The following is a 26,785-nucleotide window of genomic DNA, read 5'->3' on the forward strand; positions in this document are numbered from 1 at the left end:
GTGCTGCATGAAGCAGTGTGGGAAGTAGGTAGGAGGAGGGAATAGCTGTTTGGCAGAACAAGTGAGAAATTGTTTAGATCTATGGAGCATGCAGATTTTTTTTGGGTTGATTTGATACTACTCTGAATATGTAAGTTGATTAAGATTGTCGTCAATTACCATGCCCATCGGTTTACCTGTGAATGACAACATGGATTACAGTGTGATTTAATGATGTGATTCAGAACTTCTATTTAAGATGGTTGTGAGATTTGGGGAAAAAGAAGAGAAGCTTACTTTTGGGGGGGGGTTAAGTAGTAGCTGAGCACTGCTGAGCTATTTTTCAGTGGACTGGAAGACCTCCTGAGTTATATTTTGTAGGTGAGTAAGACTGTTTGAATAGTAGATACGGGTGGAGTTATCAGCACACTGGATTCTGGAGGTTTGTTGTGCGGAAGTGTGAAGATTGTTGATAAAGATATTGAATAGGAAGGGTCCGAGTATGGGGCCTTGGGGGACTCCTGTGCAGACAGGTAGGGAAGGAGAGAGGGTACTCTTCCATTTGACAGTCTGCTGACTCTCAGACAGGTAGCTGTGAAACCATCTGAGAGAGGTTGAGGACAGCCCTAGTAGCATCAGTTGTTCCAGTAGCCTGGCATGGGATACAGTGTTAAATTCTTTAGACAGATCCAGAAAAATGGAAGATATAAATTTACTGTTATTCTTAGGTTTGTTAATGGTGATTGTAAATGATGTAATGGCAGTAGTGGTGCTGCTGTGGGCAGGGTGGAAACCATGGATCATGGATCCTTCCCACTGTTTCTTGGCTTTGTGTGTCACAGCCCACAGTCTCTGCTCAAGCTTTCCCCTCCATCCCTACCATTTCTGATTCAGTCCTTGACTATGAATGTACTGATTTAGAGATGTGGCATCTCTTTAGGATCCACTCTGCACTATACCCATTGCAGTCTGTTGGTGACATTTCCATATTAATCAACACAATCTGAGGCCAGCATTCCTTGCTCTGAAGCCTTGTGAAGCACTCTTCACCTTAGAATCTTTTTGTAATACTGAGCAATCAGACTATACAGTCTGATATTTTAAAATTTCTAGGTAGATTCATACCTAGCTACTCTGTAGAGATATGGCTTGGGTTTGCGACTTAGCCATCAGTCAGGGCATATTCTTTGCAACAGTCTATTACGATTTCATTTCTCCAAGTGTTTTGTGTTTCTAATGCAATAATGGGAACGAAACCCATTTCTATGTTATGCTACAATCAGAGATCATGAATTTAGTACTGTTTCAGTTATTTTTTGTTATGAGTGCTCTTCTCAGCACCCACAATGTGCTCCGAATTGCCTGCTTATGTAATTCATATGGAGTTACATGTATCGATAGCTTATTTAAGTAACATTACAAATTATTTTTATTAGACCTGTTGCTCTTACTACTACTGTTGGAATTGCTTGGTTATCTTTATTCTACGTTGCTCTCATTTCTGTTTGCAAAGCCAGATATTTTATGACTTTTGTGTCCTTCTGTTAGTAATACGTTGCAGTCACTGGGTATAGCAATTTCAATGATCGATGCTATTTTAGCATTTTTTCATGAACTACTGTTTTTCTCACATCTATTTTTTGAACTACTGGTAATGGGTGATCCCATGTGATGTAGACTTCATTGTTCTCTATAATGCATTGTGGTTCATGTTTCCATTGTTTCTCAGTTACTCTTATATTGTAGTGTTTGCACAATCACCAGTGCAACAGTCTTACCAAATGATCACACTCAGAGGCAAGACAAGTAACTCTTTTTAGATGTGTTTTACAGAACATGCATTTTTCTGTTTCTCCCACATTTTCAATGGACTTTGAAAAACCAACATGTACATAGTCCACTATCCTTGTCCACCCGTATTAGCCTTTTATCTTTTGGTTGCAATTAACTACTCCTTAAAGTGTATTGGTCATGTTCTTAAAGTAAGTAACAACCCTTATTGGATATAGCCTCCGTACTATATGCAATGACAAATTATACAGTTTTTGAAGCAAAAAGTGTGTTGTTTTTGCATTTCATTTTCTTGACAAGATGGCTCCCTGAAAACTTTTCTAAGACCTGAAAATCCCTGTCATTACGTCATGAAAGACTGAATTCACAATGGCTCACTATCTAAATTAATTGTATAAACTACTAAATGTCCATGTTAAATGCATCAGAACTAGTTTCTTTCTTCCTAGAAAGGCACATTGTCAAAAAGCTCTTGCAGATGGAACACCTCAGACTGAAAATTAAGACATGAAGATATAGTATTGAAACTACAATGTAAATAAGATGCAGCTCCTCTAAAGGGGTAGGTTAATTTTATTTACCTGTAATGCTTTGCAGCTATATATACATCTTTGCTAAGTACCTACCATGGCATCATAGTGTGGGGGCGATTATACAGAAAAAATGAGTAAACCCTGAAACTAAAAGTCAAACAGCACACTAAAATCTTTATATTTTGCAAAATCACTTCCAACTTTAGCATAAGGGGTGCAATAAGAAAATACATTAATTGACAAACAAAGATGTTTCCAAACATAACCAATACACTTTAACTGTTCCTGGGGCAAATCTTGGTCAACATGAGGTTGCTCAAGGAATCTCAGTACTTGTCACTATAGTTGTGGATTTTCTATTTTTTCCCTTCTCATCTTTTCCTTATATTCTTTATTTTGTTTAGCACATTCACTTGCTGATTTTTGACTTCTTCTGGTATAATTTCCATTCCTGCTTGGTACTGAAATGCTTCTGTTAATCTAAACAATCTTGTCAGCTTAGACTTCTCCTCATGCTTTCATTATGTTTGGATCTAATAAAATCAGCAGGTATGTATGCAGTCCCACATTTTCAGATCTACACATGTAGTCAGTTTCAAGGAGGCCCATACTTCCTTCAGACCATGGAATATATAATCTTGGTATACACTGATTTTTAAATATCATTTGATAAGCAAGAAGGATTTTTTCTTGTTTCCATGTCCATATGATGCAATACGTTTGGTGGCCAGTCAATCACCACAAAACAGTACGAACAAATTGATTTATAGCTTGGACTTCATTCTTAGATGTCAAGGGAATTTTCAGTACTAGTTTTAGTCTTCTTAAGTATTCTTTACTGAGCTTTATTCTTATTTGTTCATGTTTTATTGCTAATCCTTCATTTAGTCCCAAATAGTTGTACATTCCCTTATGCTAAATTTTCTTTATATCACATTCCTGTCCCAATTTGATTTTCTTGGTGCTGCATCTTTCCTTTTAAAAAGTTGTTTTAGCACATTTATCAAGGCCAAGTGCCATTCTTATGTGTTCCGAGAAAGTTTTAACCATTTGTATTTATGCTTTCAGCTCTTCATCTAATAACTATACAGTTTTAAGTCTCCCACAAAAAGTAGATGAGAAGTCTTTAAACAAGATTTATTTTTGGAAGCCACATTGTAATTGCAGTCTCATCTTTTAAGTAAACAGTGGTGACAGGAGGATCACCTGGCAATATCCCCCTTTGAATTTTTGTCCCCGGGATAATGATATCTCCTTTGGCACAGCTCACCTGCAAAGTGGTTTGCCACTGTTTCATGGTCATTGTAAAGCAATGTAATTGATCAATGCAAGCTGTATCTTATACATCTCTAAGTATTCCTTTTTCCATTAATATGTAATATTGTCAAATGCTTTTCTGTAATCATTCCATGCCATACTGAGATTCTTCCCCCTTTTTACAGCTCTGTTTTATGGCTTTATTCAGCAACAAATGGTCCTTTGTTCCATATGACTTAATTTTGTTACCGTTTTGTACTATTGCCATAATTAATTTCTTTTTTCTAAATGACTATAAACTCTAGCTGCATTAATTCCATTATATAGTTTATTCATTGTCAGAAGACAAGTCATGGGTCTATAGCTCTCCAGATGACTTGCAGGTTCATGCTTAAAGAGTATTGTTTTTCCTGTTGTTAATGAGATTGGTGCCTGCTCAGACTGTGAATATAAATAAGTCCTACTCAGGGATAAATCTCAGTGTAAAGATGTTAATACCTTTAGCCAGAAGTTAGTTACTGTGTCTGGGCATGGAGTTTTCCATTTAGGAGCTTTTCTTCATTTTATAGCAGTTTCTCTGGCCATTAATTCATCCCATTTCTTATCCTCAACATTAGACATCCTCATTGTTTCTTTGAATTCTTCAGTCCATTCAGCAACTTTGTTATGCTCAGCAGGGTCTTCATAAATATTTCTCCAAAATGTGTTGGTTTCTTATCTTCTGGTGGTGTTTCTATTCTTTTGCTTTATTTCTCAGTTCTCTATAAAACCTTTTTGGGTCATCAATGAATTGCTTATTTTGTACATTTCCTTTACATTTATGTAAATTTCTAAGTTTTTCTGTATGTGCTGTTATTTTTAGTATATTTTTTAGCAATAGTATATGATAGAGCCTGGTGTGTTTTGATATTGTGCCTTGCTTTTATCACATCTATCTTTCTAAGTATTTTTCATGATCTGTCCCACTTCCTATATTCTTCAAAAATTGATACATCTTGATTAATTGTGTTATGGTTTTCTCTATTTAACACTTCCATTGAGGTATTTTACTTGTTCCTTGCCTTTCCTTTATTATTCTATATTTTTCTGGCAACACTTTATCTGTTTTAGGTTAGCTGTGCAGTAATATTTCTTGTCTATTTTTGTTATAACACACACATTTCTCTTAATAGTCCTGATTATTTTGTTCATCTGTTTAACCAATCTTTTACCTCTTGGGGTTTTATTCACTTAATGTAATCTATTTCTTTAATCTATCTTAATATCTCACTCTGTCTCTGTTAAATTAAACAGATCTTCACTTAGATCATTTTCTTCTGGACTAGGAAGATCTTTGCTCTCTGTTTCTTGTATGTATTCTACAGAAAGTCCCAGAACATATTTCTGCGACATATCCTCTTCAGATGCATTCTGCTTCAGCTGCTTTTCCTTCATATGGGACCCCATTAGGCCATTACTCTGCAACATTAACTGTGCCAGAGTTGCCACTGTTTCCTGCTTTATCACTGTGCAACTTCACCTTGACTTTCTTATCAGTCTCCCACAAAAGGTTCCCAGACCATCATGATGCTGCAAATCTTCAGATGCCTCCCACTCCACTTGCTGCTCCTTAATCTGGGGACTCATTGTTCCATCATGCTGTGACTCTGCCTGTGTTGGATTCTTCACACTAAATTTTTTACTTCATAGAAACCAATAACTTCATTTTCTATTAATCCGACTTCTACCCTACTAATTTTATTTTCTACATTCCCTCTTTGTTTTTGTAATTTTTGTATTGTGAACATTTTCCAAATCTGGATGCCTTTGCCAATATTTTTCTTCAAATATCTTTGGATCTGTTTTTTTTTTTAATTGACTAGTTTGGCTTTCTATACATAAATATTGCACCGTACCAGATATCTTTCCCATGTCCATGTTTCTTTTTTATACCTTTTAAAAATCTCTGGATTTTGTTCTTTATATTTTAAAAGTTCCTCTGTTGCTTTGGTTTTCAGGTGGCTCAAAGTTTCTTTGGCTATGTAATTTTTTTTATAGATCTGTTGTATTAATGAACACAAATGATTATTTGTACATTTTGACAATTTTCTTGTGCAAGTATTTTTCTTTTGACTAATTTCTCTCAATCCTTCTGCATATCCTTTGTCTGGAAATTCTGGGCTTTTTCAGTCCATTTTGTCATCCCTATGCCTCTTTCTAGCCTGTCAGTTTTTGTTTTTGTGGACTACTTCCTTCTAACACAGGGGGTGTCCTGTTACTAAGCCTGGCCTAACCCTGTGGTATGAATGGTACCATATCCTAAGGATTCTACACTGCCTTTTTTCTGGTCCTGGCATCAGTGCATACACCAAGAGTCCTGGGATCTGTGTTCCCAGTATTCTTTATTAATTTTTAACCTACCATTCTCCATTGTATATGTTATATAAAATGCAGTCTATATATCAGTGTCATCTTGGTGAGATTTTGTAAAAACAGGGTCCACCATGTGAAGATACTCATCAAGTCTTTAGGATGAATTCAGTTCCAACAATGCAGTGATAATGGTCTCCCTTTTCTTCCTGATTTTATGTCTTCATTTGAACCCACATATCCCAGATGTGTGGTTGGCCAAGTTTGCTGATAACTGCAAGCTGGGCTCTGTTGTCTGCTCATCCACTGACACTAAACAGCTCCACTAGGGGCTAGATTATACATATACTTAGTGTACTGAAAATGGTCTCAAGTTAAATGGAAAAATGTGCAGTATAGTGGCATTCAGTAAAAAAGGCAGTTCTCATCTCATATGTTTTAAATGGTACTCCCTTTTACACAGATACATTCATAAGAGTCCTGGGTATTCATGTGGACAATCCTCTTTCATTTCATCTTCATGTTTCTACCATAGTCAGGAAATCATTCTATCTGTCCCAGTTGATTTCCAAGAAAATGTCTTCAAGATCCAAATAATTTATCCTGCCACTGTACTTTTCCATTATTAAACTCATTATTGAATACAGTACCCCTTTTGAGATATATATATATATATATATATATATATATATATATATATATGGGTCTATATCAGTTCCGCGATAATCCAATACAGCGAATACCAAAAAATCAACACGTATTAATCAAACCACGAATACACCGAATGCACTAAATTGCGAAATTTAAAACATTGAATGGTCATAGTCGGCCAACCACACCACCCACTACATACTACTTACCCAAATAAAATAAATAAACCACATACAAACACTAACCAAACCCTACTCCTAACCCTAAAGTAAAGCACCAAAACCCAACTTCTAACACCACACTAAACCCCACATACACAACTATCTATGCACTATCCTAAACCCCTCCCTAACCCTAAGGTCCGTAATTACCGCACACTTCCCCTATGGAGATATACACTAACAAAATAAATAATACAAATAAATACATTTAACAAAACCCTACTTCTAACACTACACTAAATCTTACATACATTGCCTATCTATACACTTACCTTAACCCGCACCCTACCCTAAAGTCCATACCTATCGCACACTTACCTTACAGAGCTATACTGCAGACGGGCCAACCAAAACACTTCGACATTTTGGATTTCACTGTTTTGGACGTTCGGTATTTACGTAGTTCGTGCAATACATGTTGATCATTTCGTATTTGCAAAAACGGCATTTCAATCATCTGATAGGGACCCTATAAATATATATATATATATATATATATATATATATATATATATATATATATATGCGATAAAGAAACAAAAAACTTCAGCGTAAGCAACCATGCAAGTCCAAATATATCTCGAAAATACACTATAACAAGGGAGCGTTCATATAAAACGAAACCAACGAATAAAAATAAAACGTAGTTTATTGTGCACTCAGAAGGAAGAACAGGATTAGAGAACATCTGTACAATATTAGAATAGGCACAGCTACTAATGCCCTTGCCAAACATATAATGTCGACAGGACATGAACACATGTTTGAATTCATGGTGATTGAAACCATTACTCCGAATTTTCGAGGTGGCAATGTTAATAATGTTACAGAGGAGAAAGAAATGAAATGGATTATTGGCCTCTGGGCAGATGTAGGTAAGGGATTGAATGAAAGGATTACTGTAAAACCAGTTTTTCGCAGTAGGAGCCTCAGGGTTAGATAGGTGTGCTGTTGTTTAGGTTAGTTAACTTAGTCTTATATAGTTTTCTTCTGATATTTTTCTTCTGATTTTTGGTTACTTCTTATATGGTTATATACATACATTTGTTTGTACGTTTATATTTAAACGTGGTTTTGATATACCCAACTTGTATTCTGACTTCTATATGGTCTATTTTGGGCTCAGAATTAAGTCATAACTTTTAAAATAGTATATACATTTTTTCATACATCTTTTTACATCTTCCTACATTTTTTATATTTTTATGCATTTCAGGGTAAGTAGTTTAGTGTTGGCTTAATATTCTTTGTACATAATAGGATATGAAGTTAGAAATGTTGTACTTCTTATTGTTGTTGCTGAGTTATTATATTGCTCATGGTTGTACATACCTAGATAGGTGTTTTATTTACGCTTATACTTTTTATTCTTTTATTTATCAGCCACACTATTCAGGTACATTCAATAGTTGTCGTTGTTTTTTATAGATAGATCATTATTTCACATGCATATTCATGTAGTTTGTGAGCTCTGTGTGCATTTCGGGGATAGCGGATCATGTGGGACAGACGAAGGTGATGAATAGGAGTTATATTTATTTTAACATGGTTTATCTTGAATCAAGAAATGACTGGGCTCGGAATCGAGTCAATGTATTTGTGTTATGTGCAATGTTTATTTAAATATTTGTTGACTTCACGAGTGAGTTGATGCATTTTAATGATTGTGATGTAATTGTAGGAAATGACGTTGTATGGAACGTTTTGATTGGCAAACAGTGTTTTTAAATGTTCTTAAATGATGTTAATACTCAGTAACCTTCTGAGTGCACAATAAACTACGTTTTATTTTTATTAGTTGGTTTCATTTTATATGAACGCTCCCTTGTTATAGTGTATTTTCGAGATATATATGGACTCGCATGGTTGCTTACGCTGAAGTTTTTTGTTTCTTTATCGCACTTACTGTTTTGTTCAGCGTAGCATTTACCTACAGAAGTGCAGCTGCCATTTTTTGCTGTGTTTATATATATATATATATATATATATATATATATATATATATATATACATATATAAATCAAAGCAGATTGCTAAAAAGGACCCAAAGGTACCAAATTCCTTAAATCATTTAACTATTCCACAAGATTATCACAATGGTTTACTTATACTCAGTAGCCTAAAGGCTGCTTCAGGGTGACGTACATCCTGCTTTTTGAGCCATGAAAGACCTAATCCTATATGACTCTCTCATTCTTTGTAAAACCAGTGGCTTTACAAACACCCACACCAGGAACCTCAATCTATACCAGCAAATAAACAAGATTCGCTGGAGAGAGAGAGAGAGGTTCCTAGCTAGGTATATTCCCAGCCTATGGAAGTTACCATTACAGGTCATGGAAAGGACTAGTTTGACTACCATTAAGACTAATCCTGATGATTTGATGGGTAGGCACAAATTTACACCAGGACTGTCGTGGACATTCTTGCTCGGTTAGGGAGGTTAGCACTATTAAGTGCACGAAAAGGGAGACATGAACTTTTAAGTGTGTATACTTAAGTTGTGTATGGCTAGGCATCTTATGATCCTTGTGATGGCTTGGGTACCTGCAGGCATGTGTAAGGGGGGTGCACTTGCAGCCTCTTGGATTTTGACTTGAAAAAATATTTGGGACGTAATACCATCACAGTAATCAATACATTGTTTAAAGTCACTATTCTTTGCTCAGTTATTGATGTCAAATATTCATAGGTTCATAGGTTCATAGGTTTATACTAGGCTATCTGCCTTAAGGCATTTATAAGCCTAGCCCAAATTTTTGTGGCTTACGCCACCCCTTATATGAAAAAATACTGTGCCCATTAGTTTGTTGTGCCTCTGTCCAGCAGTGACACAGAGATGATTCCCGGGGTAAACCTACGATCTCCCATCCACAGGTCAAGATTTCTCTTGAACAGAGCCAGCAAGGTGCTCTGCCTCACATGGACCGGGATTTTATTCCACAGCATAGGGAGTCTCTGAGTGATAAATCTATCCCTCCAGCACGTCCTATTTATGTCCGTGCTAAGGTTTAAGTCGCTTGCTCTAGTGGTTTTGGTGGATTTGGATTTTTTGAGATGGAGCATGTCCATTAATTCGGGTTGGACATGGCCTTGTATGTCAGGCACATGTCACCTCTGAGCAGACGGTATGTGACTGAATAGAGCTGGAGTTTCTTCAATCTGGCAGCATATGACAGATTTTGGAGTCTCTTTATCCTTTTGGTGAGGAACTTTTGGGGTCTCTCCAATTGCTGCAGATGTCGGGTGAGATACATCCGAATGTGGCATTGTACTCGATCATTGGTCTGATAAGTGAAGAGTACAGGGGAACAATGACCTCACTAGATCTGGATGTGAATCCCTTCATGATCAGGTGGGCAATGTAGAAGGTCTTTCTAACCACTTTAACAACGTGAGTGTCAAAAGAAAGGCCACTGTCAACCTGGGTCCCCAGGTCCCTGATAACCTCTTCTGTGCTTAGTGGATTGCCACCTATATGGTAGCTTGGGGTTACCTTGTTTTTCCCGAAGGGTATGACTATACATTTTTGGCGTTTAACTTCAGGCCATGGCTCTGGCACCAGCTATCTGTTTCCGTGAGTCCCTTCTGAAGGATATCCGTGTCCGATGCACTTTCCACTATGGCGCCCAGTTTGCAGTCGCCTGCAAACTTTGTCAGCCAAAGTCCTCCCATGTTGGCCTGTACTTCTGAGAAGTAGATGCCGAACAATAGGGGCCAAGGACCAAGCCCTGTGGGACACCACTTGTGACCGGCTTGGAGTCTGACATAGCGCCAGCAACTCTAACCCTGTGGGTTCTGTCCTTTAGCCAGTTTGCAACCCATCTTGTGACATATGGGTTTACATTTAAGCTGGTAAGTTTTTCTACAATACCCGAGTGGGGTATTGTGTTGAAAGCCTTTGCAAGGTCAAGGTAGGCTGTATGGACTGCCTTTCCCTCATCAATGGCCTTGGTGACTGTTTCAAAGAAGTCGACCAAGTTCAAAAGGCATGATCTTCCCTTGACGCCAAACTGGGTCGGGTCCAATGTCTGCAAGTCCCCTATATCTTTGTTTATGAGGTCCATTATGATCCTCTCCATAGCTTTGCAGACTAGACTTGTTAAGCTTATGGGGCGGTAATTACCAGGGTCCGTAGAGGCACCGCCTTTGTGGAGTGGGACCACAGTTGTCGTACGCCACTCCTTGGGCACGTATCCTGTGGTAAGGCTGAGATTAAACAGCTGCCTTATGTGCGGGTTTAATTCCTCATTTAGCTCGTGTAGCACACAGCTGGGGACACCATCCGGTCCCATTGATGCTGTGTTTTTAGCAACATCAAACATGCTGTAATATTACAAGTGCATACAATGATGCGTCTATCGAATGACAAAGTGTGCATCAACAGTTTACTGTCAGTGATTAATTATTAGTTGTTCAGAAGGCAGCGTACTTTACTTTAATTTGTCTATATTGTTGAATATGTAGGGTATGTGATGCGCAACAAGGACTTACAAACATTTTTTAAATGCTTGTCTCAGTCCAGTGATTCTGATCAACAGATTAGTAAGAAAGTAAGGTACAAACAGCATGAACTAACTGAAATTTACAATTTTTACATGAAAGAATTCAATATTACAGTTATGTTAAGGTCTTATTTCATAACACTATAAATCTACAGAGACTCTGTCAGTTTCTGTACTACAGTGTGGAGTACAGCAGGCGTTCTTGGTTATTCACACGTAAACAGATATACCCTGGAGATCTGGCCTCTGGGTTTGCACCCCCTTGCAAAAAATCGCGTGGGCTTCCATTGTTTCTGTATTCTTATGCTCCTATTACTACAGAGACCTGCACTCTGCTTTCATCTCTTTAGCTATCTACTAAATGGTTCCCCTACCATTAAGTTCCCCTGTTTTCACCAGGCTTCTAATGGTGGTCATATTAGGGAACCTAAATCAACGGTTTCTCCCTAAGGAAAGCAGTCCAGTTTGCATCACTAAGTCTATCCCTTCTTAAGGCAACCGTTAGTTTTCTAGACCACTAGCTTAATCTAAATTGGATGCATCATGAATGGCACACTCCAGCGAGTCATCCTGTAAAAAGAGGTATTAGAAAATGTGAGACTGTGATACTGAGAAAGGTTTGACAAACACAGTCTGTATCTGCAATTACCATGAAATCATTATTTTAATTCAGTCATTTCTTCATGGTACATCATGACTGCAACAGCCATCTGATACAAGGTAAATATTTTCTTTGACACATCCACTAGCACATTTTACATTCTACACAAGTCTCCTTTTAAGCAAGGTAGAGGGTCGAGAGTAGAACATTAAGAATACTGGAAACTCCTGAAGTCAAATTTATGTGCAAATATTTAATCTGGTGAATGCAGTTTAATAAGTTTGTCATTTTCTATAGATGTATGCAGCTCTCACATTGTGCCCCTTGTCAGAGTATTTCATAAAAGTGGCATCTGCTATTTTAGATCCAAGTTTAAAAATAAAAACAATTATTTTCACATTCTGAACAGAAATGTTAAGGTCCTTTGAGTTTGTACTCTAACTTCCAGTGGGCGTGGCTCTAAGCCTTTTAAAAAATGACATTATTGCCTCACACTTCAAACAAATGTTCATATTTCTAAAATAGTATGTGTTACTAGAAAACAGTAAATGGCAAATTGTTTATTTATTTATTTTATTTTATTTTATTTTACATTTGTTGACCGGGATAGTCCGACTGGATACATGTCCATTTTCAGCTGAGGATGAAAAGCTACAAGATAATAATACACATTGAACATTTAGTAATTTATCACAAATTAAACTTTACAGTGCTTGGATTCATTAAATTGTAGGTATTAAACTGGGTTTTATAAGCCACAATAGCTACAGTAAATATGAATTATGTAATGTGTAAACAGCTTATGATAATCTCAGTGACCATTCAAGCAAGACACGTACTGCCAGCAGCATTTTCTTCATAGAGTTGTGAGCTTTCATATGAGGCTTATCAGTTCTGTATATGTCACTTGATTTTTGAGGTACTTATATAAATACGAACATTATTACAATACCAATAAATAGCATACAGATGATATTCAAGATCTCTTTGTCTGCACTAGACAGATGTCAAATATCAATGTAGTTCTGTTTATCATTGTGCACGTTTTAAGATGAACTCTCCTAATACCTTTCATGTGGCATGGTTTTGGAATTATAAATATGAATATGAACAAACAATATTTGACACCTAGGGACGCCAGTAGTATGTAACTGCAAAAACACCTGAAGACATCATCAGACATCACTAGGCCGTGATGAGTTAAAAAGAGTGCGCTGATACGTTGCACTGACAGGTTGTTTATTCGTTTGTTTTAGTGCCTGATTCTACAGCTCCAAATGGTTTAACATGCACTTCCTGTTATGGAGGCACTCTCGGAGATTGTGATGGTAATGACAAGCCAACTATCAATTGCACGGGTCCTGACAATCAGTGCATAAACATAGATATTAAGTGGGAAAGTATAGGTAAGTTGAAATACATGTCAGAGTAATACTGCTATCCATTTTCACTAAAATCTCATAAACAGAGTAATATACAATCAGATTCTGATTGTTGCATTAAACTTTTGATGGTGTAAAGCTGACAATGAATGATGTTCAAATTTCCAGATGTTATTAATTAAAACGCCAGATCAGGGACATTTAGGGAAAAAAAACACACAGAAAGTGCCAGAATTACAGGATGATTACCAGCTGCTAGATTAAAAACACTTGTATATAATTCAATACTTCCTTATTCACCTTTTAATATGATTGAAAAGCTTGTGGGTAAGATGCAGCATATGACACTCAAGTGGGTAATGTGCCACAATGGGACATTAGAAATCTCAAGAGTCAGTGTTGTTACAAGTAAAACTTATTTTACAAGTAAAACTTCAGAAGGGTTGGAGGCAGCATAGCTCTCAGCTGTCACCCATTTGACAGAATCTCCCTGATTTTGTCTCACATTTTTGATCTGTTGCTAGTAAAATGTACACTTTTTTCTGGCAAATCACTGAGGACTGCAGTCATTAAAAGATAAATGTTTGAGTTTCAGACTTTATATTCTGCAGAACATGCATGCCAATACAAAACTTGCTATTCTATCAACTTTCTAACTACATGCCTCTCAACTACTCTGCTCATAAACTATGGACTTAACCAAAATAATGCAGGAGGTTAAAGGCCTATGATCGAGAACAATTTTTAAACATTATTTTAATTCACATAAAAAGTTAATAAACCAGTAGGCTTTGCTTCAGCATGCATTTTCTGATCATTAAGAAGTATGAAACGGTAATGACTGGCATTATTTACTGACTCCAATCTTTAGTGATTTAATTAGAAATCAAAAATTGTATGAGGGACAGGGAAAAATATCAGGCAAAATCAGGGATGTGCTGCAAAGTTCGGGACTGATGATTGGTATATATCAGAACAATATTTCAAATCTGTCCCAGATTTTCAGCCTTTGACCCCTCCCCCCATTATTTTTAGCTTTGTACTCAACTCTTGTGCTAACAAAATAAGAGCTATGGGAGGCAGTAATTTCTGAATGCTGTTCTGATTTCACTATTTCTTAGGAGTGATATGAGTCCATTTCTTGATCTGCATGAAATGTCACACAACATGACTGCAAGAGAGATACCCTTTCTTCAGTGCCAGTGGTGATCTTAGGTTGAAATTATTACATACAAGTAGTGGGTGTAGCCCCCAACATTTAATGTAGGTCTACCAGGCCTATTCAATTACTGTAGGATAGAGGGTGGATTACGAAGGCTGGAAATGACAGAAGGACCAGACATGTATTTTCTTGATGACACTGTTCATGCCGTGGACAGGTATGTGAGCTGTCAAAACCTGTCAATCATCATACATTGTCAATTTATGCTATAGCCAATGTTGTTTTGGTTTACTACAGCACTCAGATTACCTTCTGCTTGTGATTATACAACTGTGCAAGCATGAGTAAGCATATATAAGTAGCAGGTTGTGGGGTAAAGGGTGGTTGTGGGAGCACAGCCCACACATAAATGCAAATTTGCTAGTGACAATACTGATAAAATCTGTGTGAAAGACAGTAGGCCACTAAGGTTCTATGAGGTGTTGCTGAATTTTTTTCTTTTTTGTTTGCCTTCAGACAAACGTTTAGGGACATGATATTAGGAAAGAGGTAAGAAGCTGACAGGATTACTTTTGTTTTTATGTGTTTATTCTTACTTGAGTGGCTTAGATGAATGCATTCTGCATAGGAAGTAGTTGTTTTGTAGCAATCACAAAAGGAAACCTATTAGGCTTGCTTTTGTAACCAGATATAATTTGATGGATTGCATACTCAATGGGAATTGGACACAATGGTTTCTGACTGATACTGAGTGTCACCTCAGTCAGGCCATGACATTGAGAGTATCACCTCAGTCGGGGCATTGCATTGGGAGTGTCACCTCAGTTGGGGCATGACATTGAGAGAGCAACAACCTGAACACCATGCAACATCACAACTCTTCATGCCCCACTTGGTTAAACACGCCCATGAATGGGTACTTGTTTGTAAAGTGTGTACAGGTGAGCAAGCTATGTGACATTTAATAACAAAGAATCAAGAAGTACTCTAAAAGGGGGCTCTGCAATGCAGAATGCATGGAATAGAGTGAGCTGTGCACCCATTAAAAGTCATATTGCCAGAAGCATTCTGAAAGCAAGGAACACAGCAGTTACTGCAGGTCTTAGAGTATATCACTACTAGCATGCAAGTCCTCTAGTAAAGGACTCAAATCCACCCAGATCCAATTGTAAACTATTGTCCTGCAGGAGCAGTTACATTCTTGCTGTGATACACTAGCTGCAGCATTATATAGGGAGAGGACGAGTTTCACTGCACGTGTGTGTGTGTGTGTGTGTGTGTGTGTGTGTGTGTGTGTGTGTGTGTGTGTGTGTGTGTGTGTGTGTGTTTGTGTGTCCCTCCACTTTATTTGACCTCTCTTAATACATCCTGCATGTTATATATTATACAAGATAAATTCTAAAAATCAAAATACACTGCCATCGAAAGAAGTTCAATTCCATTCTAATAAAATGATCCTTAATCACAATATTACTTGGCCAAATTGCAATCCTCTTTTTAGTAATGTATGCCTAGAAAGACGACACAGGCTGCAAACAGGAACGGTACTAAAGTGAGTAACATCCCAATTTTAACATAAAACAGATGAGAGATGCAAATAAATGCTGTATCTACTCATTTTAATTAAATTAATGAAATAAAAGATTAAAATTTACATTGAAAGCTTTGCCTCCTGTTTTGAATAATTGCTAACAAAGTTATTTTTTAGTTACGGTCATAATCTACAAAGCACAATGCAGAATGCACTGAGCTGATTATGAATGATGCTACCTACACTGAGGCAGAAGATACACAGAACCTACTGTCTGATAAATTTAATTCTAACTTTACCCATCTCCATAGCTCTCCCCTCTTAGAGCCAAAAATCTGGACAAAGCCAAAAATAATGGTGGGACAAGCTCCAAAAATAGGGGCAAATTTTAAATATTGCTCTTATAAACTTAGAAAGTTGCTAGTATAAAAGGTCTTGTGTTACCATACATTTTCTGAATGATATGAAGTCTGAAACTCAAATTCCTGTCATTATTTAGTGAATTCAGTCCTCACTGATTTGCACCAAAAATGTAGAAAATCACAACTTTTATGAGAAACAGACCAAAAGTATGAGGAAAAATCCTGACATTCTGCAAACATTTGGATGGTTGAGACTGAGGTATGCCCCTCTACCCCTCCTTCTGTCCCTCAAGATAAACCTAAAAATGGACTCTCCTCCAAGTCCTAAAAGTGCTATTAAAAAATAAAAATATGGCATCAATGGGTCCTGACAATATCCCTGGCTGCATCTTACATAGCATGAGACACAAGTTAGCCACACCCCTGGCACTGGTCAGTCTCAGCCTCCATACAGGTTTTGTTCCAAGTGAATGGAGAACAGCTACAGTCATTCCCCTGCAAAAAGGAGGGCCTTCCACAGACCAAGTCAAGTACAGACCCATAATTATGACCAGCTTCATATGCAAACCATGGAAAGACCTATCATGAAAGTAATCAATCAGGACATACCGAACCTCCAAACATGGGACCCATCTCAGTTTGGATTCATCATGTGCAGACCATGCCTATTCAACCTGCTGGATTTTTTGAAAAGATCAGCAAAGCAATGGATGAAGGCAAAATGGTACACACTGTATACCTCGCCTGGGACAAAGCTTTTGACACCATTTCCCACTCAGGCATAGTTGAAAGGCTAGAATAATGACCAAGGTCAGTAGAAGAGACCCAAACTTTAATATAAAAGTGCAAACAACAATACAAGCTTCTGTGTGGCATCAACCCCCTCATCTCAAAAGATATGAAGTATATTAAGTGAAGATGAGAGTGTTGATGCCACACAGGAGTTGTATTGGTTTTCACACATTTTATATTAAAGTTTGGTCTCTTCTACTGGCCTTGGTCATTATTTTATACCTTCCTGCCTGTGTTGTTTTGTGATATTGGATTTCACGGCCAGTGACCCTTTGCTTAATACACCTTATATTTTTTGAGATGAGGGTGCTGATGCCACACAGGAGCTTGTATTGGTTTTTGCATATTTTATATTAAAGTTTGGGTCTCTTCTATCGGCCTTGGTCATTATTCTGTACTTTTCTGCCTGTGGCATTTTGTGATAGTAGAAAAGCTAAGTAAACTGGGAATAAACACTTATGTCACTTGCTGGATTGCCAACTGGCTAACAGACAGGATGCAGGAAATCAAAATAGGGGTAATTACCTCCACAAACAGACCAGTCACCATTGGAGTCTTCCAAGGTTCTGTGCTGGGACCTCTCCTGTTTGGCATCTACTTTTCTGAAATAAAAGTCAATATGAAAGGGCTCTGGCTGACCGGGTTTGTGGATGACTGCAAGCTAGGAGCAGTCATTGAATCCCCAAATGACTTAGCCATCCTGCAGGGGGTCTATATCATATGAACGAATCGCACAAATTGCAAACGCTCATAATATCAAACGTACCAGACCTCGAACTTCCTATTGTGAGGGGCTGCTCCCCCACACCCCCGATAAATATAAATATTCCAACTCCAAGATCGCACTACAGTGAGGAAAGGGCAAATATCCCATTCTTCACTGTACAGCGGTCTCAGAAAAAGCACTTTGAGGTCTGGTACGTTCGATATTATGAGCGTTCGCAATTTGTGCGATTTACTCATATGATATAGACCCTCTGCAGGAAGGTTTATCCCAAATAAATAACTGGTGCCAAAATGATGGACTGAAACAAAATTCCAGAAATTGCCTAATTGTATCCTTTGAGAAGTCATTTTTCCCAGAGAACTACCACATTAACACTCTTAAGAGTTGACCCGGTTGTTCGGGACTTGGGAAATTACGTGGACAGTGACCTAACTTTTGACCAACATGTATTCATTGTTCTAAGAATGTCCTTCTATATTGCATAGCTGATAAACAAAGGGGTTGTGTCTAGATCAAGGGATGTTGTTCTCCCCCTTATTCAGTCCTCATAAATCCAGTCACTGAATATAATGCCTCCTTTAGCATGTATCTGTCCAGACACATACAGCAACTGGACTGCCCATAGAGATACCTTTCTAAAAGGATACAAGACTTAACATGTCTTACATAGACTGACCAACTCAAAGCCCTGTCAGTATACTCGGTATCCTAAACACTGCTAACAAGTGACGTGTCTGGCATACAAGGCATCCTCTGACACAATACTGATGAATTTACTGCTTGACAGTAAGTCAAATGGCATCAGAAATGCTCAGTCTAGGGATCTATACCTCTACTGCAACATCAACAGAATGGTTTGGATGGACACATATATCTCACAGAGGATACTGCTGCACTGTAACAGACTCTCATTCTTCATAAAGCAAAATTTATCCTTGTCCATATTCAAGCACAGCTTGGGTCTATGGATAGGAAACAGAAAATGTACCCCAGGACTCCCCCCTGTACTACTAATGGGCATAAGCAGCTTCTAAATGTGTTACCCCATGCATGGGTCTTTCAGATTATCTATGGTGTGATCCCAGTTATTCTCATAAGGGGTAATATATAATTATACACCATGGGATGGGTAAGGGCAATATCTAACCAGATGGGATAGATTAATTTGAGCAGAAAAAGGGAAAATAGCTAGGCTTAAAATGGCCCACAAGGGCAGCTAGCCAGGTACTTACCTGTGACCCTATAAACCTATGATGTGTTTTCTCTGTTCATACTGCCTATAATCCTTCCATAACTCATTGTGTCCCATACAGCTACATCGCTGTAATTATCCACAAATACATTTATTTTAAAATGAAATGGAATGGCACTTTTTTCCTTTTAGTAGCTGACTATTGGGTAATCACAGTGCATTTCCTAATCCATTGGGTCTACAACATCCAACTAGCCTCCCCTAGACTAACTTTGACCCATGTTTTGGGACAGTGAGGAGATATTGGCACTTGGAGTAGTGTCATACAGCTGCTGTGGCGTATTTACCTCCAACTTCCCATCTCCTGTGCCACCAATTAAAACCCTGCAGGTGGGTTGTGCAATAGCAGTTAGTGCTCCATCCAACACCTGTCACTTTCACAAGGGGATAATGTCAGCAGGACATATCACTCATGAACAGCCAACACTGTACAGTTGTTTCTCTGTTTCATCAGGGAAACGAATCATTAGAATATGTCCTAAGTGTGCACCCTTTCCCCACCAGGATGGGCATATATCCATCCTCCATGCCTGCACTATCAGGTGTTAATCAAATTCAGATTATGTATGTCATAGTCACTGAGGACTTTATCCCCCTATGAAACCATAGCAGATGGAACGATATTTATTTATTTATTTATTTATTTATTTATTTATTTATTTTACATTTGTTAACCGGGAGAGTCCGACTGGATACATGTCCATTTTCAGCGGAGGCCCGGGGAGAAAAGCTCCAGGTACATAACAGACATATGAACATTGTTAATGCAAAAAAGGAAGATAGTTGAGTTCTAAATACAATATAAAGATACATCACATCTTGGGAAAAAAACAACAGCAGCATATAAAAAAAACATAGGTCAGTTACAAAGGCAAGGCCTTGTTAAAAGCGTTAAGGATAGTGAGGTAAGAGAAGGGTAAATGATAGTGGTTAATCAGGTTTGGAACAGGGACATTGCCAGAGAGTATTGAGATGGGGTTTAAGCTTTTTTGAATTGTAGGAGTGAGGGTTCTGAGGTGAGCATGGTCGGTAGGGAGTTCCACATTTTACCTACAAAATTTGAGAATAGAGAATCCCCAGCAGAATTATTGGCTTTGGTAGTTTGAGCTAAGATCTTATTGGAGGAGCGTAAAGATTGCAGGTTAATATAGGGGTGAATGATGTTTTTCAGAGCTGGTGTTTTCTCTGGGTGATACAGTATCTGGTGAGCCGCTTTTGAGTTGGTTGAAATGGAGTTGGCTGGAAAACTCTAACCACCCTAGTTGCTTCAAGTTAGTGCAGTGGTGCATTCTAAAGGTGGAATTTGTGGCAAATCTAGCTATGTGATTGTAACAAGAAGCAAGTTTGTTAAGGGTTGTCTTGTTTAGGTTTGTAAAGAGGGGAGGCATAGAAAAGAGTTGATAGTAGGTGTATGCTGGCAATTGTAATTTTAGCGTGAGGAGCGAGAAAGTGTTTTACTTTATAGAGAAAGCCAAGCTTTTTACTGACAGTTTTGATGGTAAGATTGAAATGGGTGTCAAATTTAAGGGAGTTATCAATGGTAACACCTAATAGCTTTGTGTGAGCTTCTGGTGATATAGTGATTCCATTGGAGGATGTAGTAGAGAAGGTGGGGGGAAGAGTCTTGTTAGTGGGTGAGAAAGTAAGTAGTTTTGTTTTGTTGGGGTTGAGAACTAGTTGTCGACTTGAGAACCATTTTTCTATTAGGTTGAAGGTGTCTTGGGTTGAAGCAGTGAGGTCTGCCAGGTTGGAGGCAGTGCTGATGATAAATCATCTGCATATTGAATGCATGTGGCATGGGGGTGATTGTGGGCAGGTCATTAACAAAGATGGTGAAGAGAAGAGGGCCAAGAATAGATCCTTGGGGAACTCCAAGTGTAACAGGTAGGCATGTAGATAATTTGTCCTGCCATAGAACAGCCTGTTGCCTATTGGACAGGTAGGATTGGAACCATTTCAGCGTGGAATTGCTGAGTGATAGTTTTAATGTATGGAGGAGTTGAATGTGGTTCACCATATCAAAGGCCTTGGAGAGGTCTAAGAAAAGAGCAGATGATAGTTTATTATTGTTTCTGAAGTTATTGATGGTATTAGAAAAGGATAGTAGGGCTGATGTGGTACTGTGATTTGGCCTGAAGCCATGTTGGGAGTTGGCTAGAATTTTATTTTTGGTGAGGTGTTCCATCAGTTGTTTGTGGACACACTTTTCCATAATTTTGGCCAGGGGTGAGAGTATAGCTATAGGTCTGTAGTTGGTTAGCTCTAGTGAGCTACCACCTTTATGGAGAGGAATAATGTGGGACATTTTCCATATGGAGGGGATGAAGGCTTCTGACAAGGTACGGTTTATGATTATGGAGATGGGATAGGAAATGGCCTCAGCTGCTTTTTGCAGAAACTCAGCTAGGAGAAGGTCAGCTGCTAGCTTAGTGGGTTTTAGTTTTTTAAGAAGAGATGTTATAAAGGATATGGGTACTGGATCGAAGGTAAATAGATGATCTGATGTAGTTGTAGTATTCTGCTGGCATGGGTAGTGGAGTGGGCTGGTTGTTTGTTTGAATTGTGTGGCCAGGGATTGTATAGTTTCTGTGAAGAAACTATTGAATGTGTTAGCAATGTTTACAGGGCACTGTTATTTGCAAGTTGTTGGAGTGGGGGTGGTTGCCTGGCCTGGGTGCAGGAGCTTGTTTAAGCCTGCCCAGATATTTTGTGGATTATTAAGGTGTTTGTGCTGGAGGTGGAGGAAGAAGTTTTTTTTATCATTTAAGATCATTCTTTTAGTTTCATTTCTAAGTTGCCGGAAGGTTTGGTGGGAGTGTGGGTCTTTAGAGGTACGCCATGTGACCCACATCTTGTTTCTAGATAGGATTTTGGATTTTGTTTCCTTAGAGAGCCATGGTGCAGTTTTGGTTTTAGTTGAATTAACAGAATACTAGCTCTTTCAATAAACTTCCTGTACCTTATAGTGCGGTTTGGAAAATGTAAATGTATTTGTTTTCGTAAGTATTTTTTAAATCAGTTTAATAATTTATTTGTGTTCAAAAACACATTAAAACTAAGTAGACCATACCCACATTATGAAAACTTAAAAAGTAGAGCTGTGTGCTGTGCGATAGTAATATGGTTGTTCTGAAACTGTAAGCACAGTAAAAATCTGTTTGGCCATCCACCGACTATGTTAGGCAAAAAACGTTGGCAAACATGTCACCATTCATCAATAATATCAAGCAAACATTGTTGCCAAAAATGTAGTCACTGTATATGACCTTAACTCAAGACTATTTCTCCATCCGTGTCCTTAATGAATAGGTGTGTGTATGTGTGTGCGTATGTATGCTGATGTTGTTTTAACTTCTTTTCTCCAATGTAAAATAGAGGTCAATAGACACTGAGATGGCTGTCTAACAAAAAAGATAAGCGCTTTGTCTGGAACATTTTTTCTAGAGGAACTTTTAGGTCGCTATCTCTCCAGTGATGTGATAACCTCATTGTTAATAATCTACTGTACGTTACACCATGGTTGTTACAAAAATAAAAGTTAAAATATTTCACTGATAAAGGTGCCAGTGATATTGCAGTTATATAAGGAATGTTTTATATAGTTTTTAACTTCTTTAGTGCAGTTTTTAAAGGTTTATCACATATGATAATGCCTTAAGTGTAAAATTGTTTAATTTGGTTTAATGACATAAGTATGTTCTTGTTTTTTTCCACAAAAAAAGGTTATTTATTTTTAAAGCATTCCAGACATTATTGAAAATGTAGCAGAAATGCAACACATTAATGAAAACATAGAAGAAATGCTAACTTTCAGACTTACTTACTCATTATGAGGCAGGTGATTCTCTTTGTCTCTCTCTCTCTCCCTGTCTGTATATGTTATTGCCCTGTGCTTGCGACTTCCTGACACTGAGCTTGACTGTTTACCAATGGTGCAGAACTCTGCTGCAAGGTTACTAACTCTTATATCTCATTACCAACACTTTACTCCTGTTCTGTGCAACCTACAATGGTTACCTTTCTAGTACAGATCATGTACAAGATCTTACTGTTAGTGTACTTGTCCATTCACATCCTGGGTCCCATATAACTGTGGGAACTGGTAGCACCTGACCACCATCTTGCATGTGGCCTCCAAGGGGCTCCTGGTAACTCCACAGCTGCATCTTGAGATAACAAGATTTCATGCTTTCTCTTTTCAGGCTCCTCACCTGTGGTATCTGCCATGGTGGCCATGGGAATGCTACTCATTTTCTGACTTCCAGTAGGCCCTTAAAAATGTATCTTTTTTGTGTTGACTTACAACAGAATGGGAAGATAGTGATCATTACTTATGCAATTAACATTAGCACTATTAACCAAAGTTGCAGTATTGATGCTGTTGTTAAACCCAATTGCTATTGTTATTGTTATTTGTTAATGATGTTGCTGACAACTCATCTTGATGTTGAGCATTTTGGGATAAAATACCTAAAATTGAAGCTGCAGTTGGAGAAGAGAATCTTTAATCAACCTGCTACAGAGTCAGCTACTATCTTGGAATCTCACATACTCTTTACAGTGAGAAAATTATTATGCATTAGCTTACTTGTTTTCAAAGATAAGATGATTTTATCAGTTACTGTGTAGATAGCTGTGGGAGCATTGTGTCCTACTCTGAAACCATGTTGAGATTCAGTCTGAAGACTTTATTTGCTAATACATTCAAAACGTTGGTTATAAATATTTTTTCAAATATATTTGTGATAGAGCAAAGTGTAAATATAAGTCAATATTCTTTGTAAGAGAGTCAGCACCACAGTCTAGAGAGCTGAAGTGCTGACCACAACCCAAGTGACATGTGCTCACTTAGCAGCTCAAGTGCCTGAGGCACTGGCAGGGAAGAATGGTCATCCCTGTTCTGGAGGTGGAGGGAGGGACTGTCACTGTGGATACCAAGGTATTTGTGGCTTTGCAAATACTAACTACAAGGCCTTTCCATGACCAGTGGAAGATATGGAGGGTGTATCTCAGGTATGTGTCTCAAGGGGCTGGGCTTAATGATTGTATTTCTATTGCCCCAGTTTAAAAATGAGAGCTGCTAAGCTTTAAGCATTTTATTTATTTATTGCATTTACTTTTCAATCTTTGTATTGTAACTTTATGAATTTTTATATGACTATTACCATCATTTTTACAATATATTACTTTTAGAATATGTTTTAAGCACTATGCACTTTATAGGATATATTTGATTACAAATATCTACATTCATATATTTTTATATGATTTGTTCAGGCTGTTTAAGCACTATTCAGGCTTCTGCATATATAAAAAACATTCTCATTTTGGTCAGTAGATGGCACTGTTTGATCAGGGAACATGTTTTTTGTATTTTTAATAATTATTTTTAAGTTTAGGATACATGTCAATATTTTTATATATATTAAATTGATTATAAGTATTATTTAACTAAAATGGTTTTTTTAGTCATCAAACAACCTAAGTATAGTATATGATCAAACAAGTTTATACATTAGCCTGCTCACTTGAGGGTTTTTTTTAAATGTTTTTTTAAATGTTAATTAAATGGTCGATTGTTTAATTACTTTATTATGGTGATTTATGTATGTATTTAAGGTGAACAGAAAGCACAGTATGTATTCAGTTGCATCCGAGGAAGTGACCTAAACGAAAACGCAGTGGAGAGATCTGGCGTTTATGTACTTTGGATTTTGCTGTGTTCCTGGTTGTAGTGTTGGCGTGGTGTTGTGGACTATTAAAATAGTGGAAAAGAAGATTTTGGTGCCTTATTTCCTCCACAAGTGACTTGGTTTGATGTGTCTCAAGGGAGCTTCACCCGATCTTCAATGCCATGCTACAGCATATGGGTGAGAATATGTGGTTTACTTGTATCACAGAGGAGAGAGAGAGGCAGCATCATGCAAGTTTTTTATAACATAGCCCACTTCTCTGAGGTACTGATGTAGGGCGTATAGACTGCACCCACACTGCAATGAAAGCACCATCTGTGGAGCATATACAAAGGTGTATTAATAATAAGGGCTCCACTTCATCAACTACAGTTAGTCCTTAAATCATAGGGAATAACATATAATGTGCTTGCAGGCCACCCAAGAAGTATCAATAACTACCATATATGGAACATGTGCAACTTATATAAATGGTTTGTGTCAGATAATTTCAGCCAGGTGCACCATTTTGGTCTTGTCAGATATGCCCTGGAGCCATGGTTAATGGTACCTATCAGTATCTTAAGACCATGGCAGAGAATGGCTACAACTATGCCATGTTACAAACCTGTGTCATCACTGAACATGTGTTTGGCCTGCTGAAGGCCTGTTTCCACTGTCTGGATATATCTGGGAGTACCTTCAGCCTGACCCTCCTATGTGCAGTTAGAGGTTCTCAGTATGTGCTACAGCTGCAGCAGAACAGACATACTCAGGAGGAAGAAATGTCAGCCTCAGCAGTGGAGGAGAAGCCTGTGGAGGAGCTGGCTGCAGGGGAGAGCTCAGTCAGGCTAAGGTGGGTGCAGTATGACATGGTACTGGCTAACACAGAAAAAGTGATGCATACAAACCAGTACCCAGGCTATACTATTTCATGTATCACTTTTTCTGTGTTAGCCGAAAAAGTGATGCATACAAACCAGTACCCAGGCTATACTATTTCATGCATAGACTGGCCATGCTGTGCATCAGACATAAGCTACCTAAGTAACAGGGCAGGGCATTATTATCATTATACACGCAAGTGAGGATGGTCTGTGTGACAAATGTTATCAGTCAGCAATTGTGTGTGTGTGTGTGTGTGTGTGTGTGTGTGTGTGTGTGTGTGTGTGTGTGTGTGTGTGTGTATGTGTGTGTGCATGTTGGTAGTGTGTGTGTGTGTGTGTGTGTGTGTGTGTGTGTGTGTGTGTGTGTGTGTGTGTGTGTGTGTGTGTGTGTGCATGTTGGTAGTGTTTAGTGTGTCAGATCCCTGAGGCGGGTAGAGTGAAGTGCACTGACCAGTGAGAGGGTATTGTATGCATTGCTGTACATGTGTATAGCTGAGCCTTGATGATATGTGTGTGTGTGAGTGTGTGTGTGTGTGTGTGTGTGTGTGTGTGTGTGTGTGTGTGTGTGTGTGTGTGTGTGTTTGCTGGGACATAGCTTAAACAAGTGCTGTAGCACTGTTGTGAGATCTACAGACAGGTCCAGGGTATCCACAGAAGATGTGTGCACAGACCATGTATGCACAGACCATGTATGCCCCTTGCTATGGGAACACCTTGGAGGGTCACAGACACTATCCATAGCACACTGAGGGGGTGGATTGCTACATCAATGTGAGCAGTGGCCGCATTGTAAATCAGCTTAGCACAAGCAGCCCACCCTTATAGATGTCCACATCATACTTCCCTACACAATGAATGTGAGGTGAAAGTGATAACACTACATGTCTGACCATGGCTTCCTCAATTCACTATGGCTGTCAACATTGTGACAGAGATAGAACAGCTACTAGAAGTGCACCTGCAAGGATGACTATGTGCACAGGGATATCTGCTTCATGTAACCTCCCTACATCACTTGTCTATGTCACCTGTAGCCTATGCAGTCCAAGAAATCACCATGCACACCTTGTAAAACATCTACTGTCTCAGCAAGGATAGTGGTATTGTCAGTATGGCCTTGTATTATGGCCC

At 38.2% G+C, this 26,785-nt stretch overlaps 1 protein-coding gene across 1 annotated transcript in view; it reads left to right on the forward strand.

The window, feature by feature from the left end:
• LOC122809248 (urokinase plasminogen activator surface receptor-like) overlaps nt 1-26,785 on the forward strand; it is a gene marked incomplete in the record, with an annotated part of 361,759 nt that overhangs the window by 169,278 nt on the left and 165,696 nt on the right. The window contains 1 exon segment of the mRNA XM_044080574.1: nt 13,144-13,293. Within this exon segment, the coding sequence (XP_043936509.1) occupies nt 13,144-13,293 (150 nt within the window).

Source organism: Protopterus annectens, chromosome 8.part0, assembly GCF_019279795.1.
Source record: "Protopterus annectens isolate FY-2018-M chromosome 8.part0, PAN1.0, whole genome shotgun sequence".
In the NCBI taxonomy this organism is placed as follows: domain Eukaryota; kingdom Metazoa; phylum Chordata; order Ceratodontiformes; family Protopteridae; genus Protopterus; species Protopterus annectens.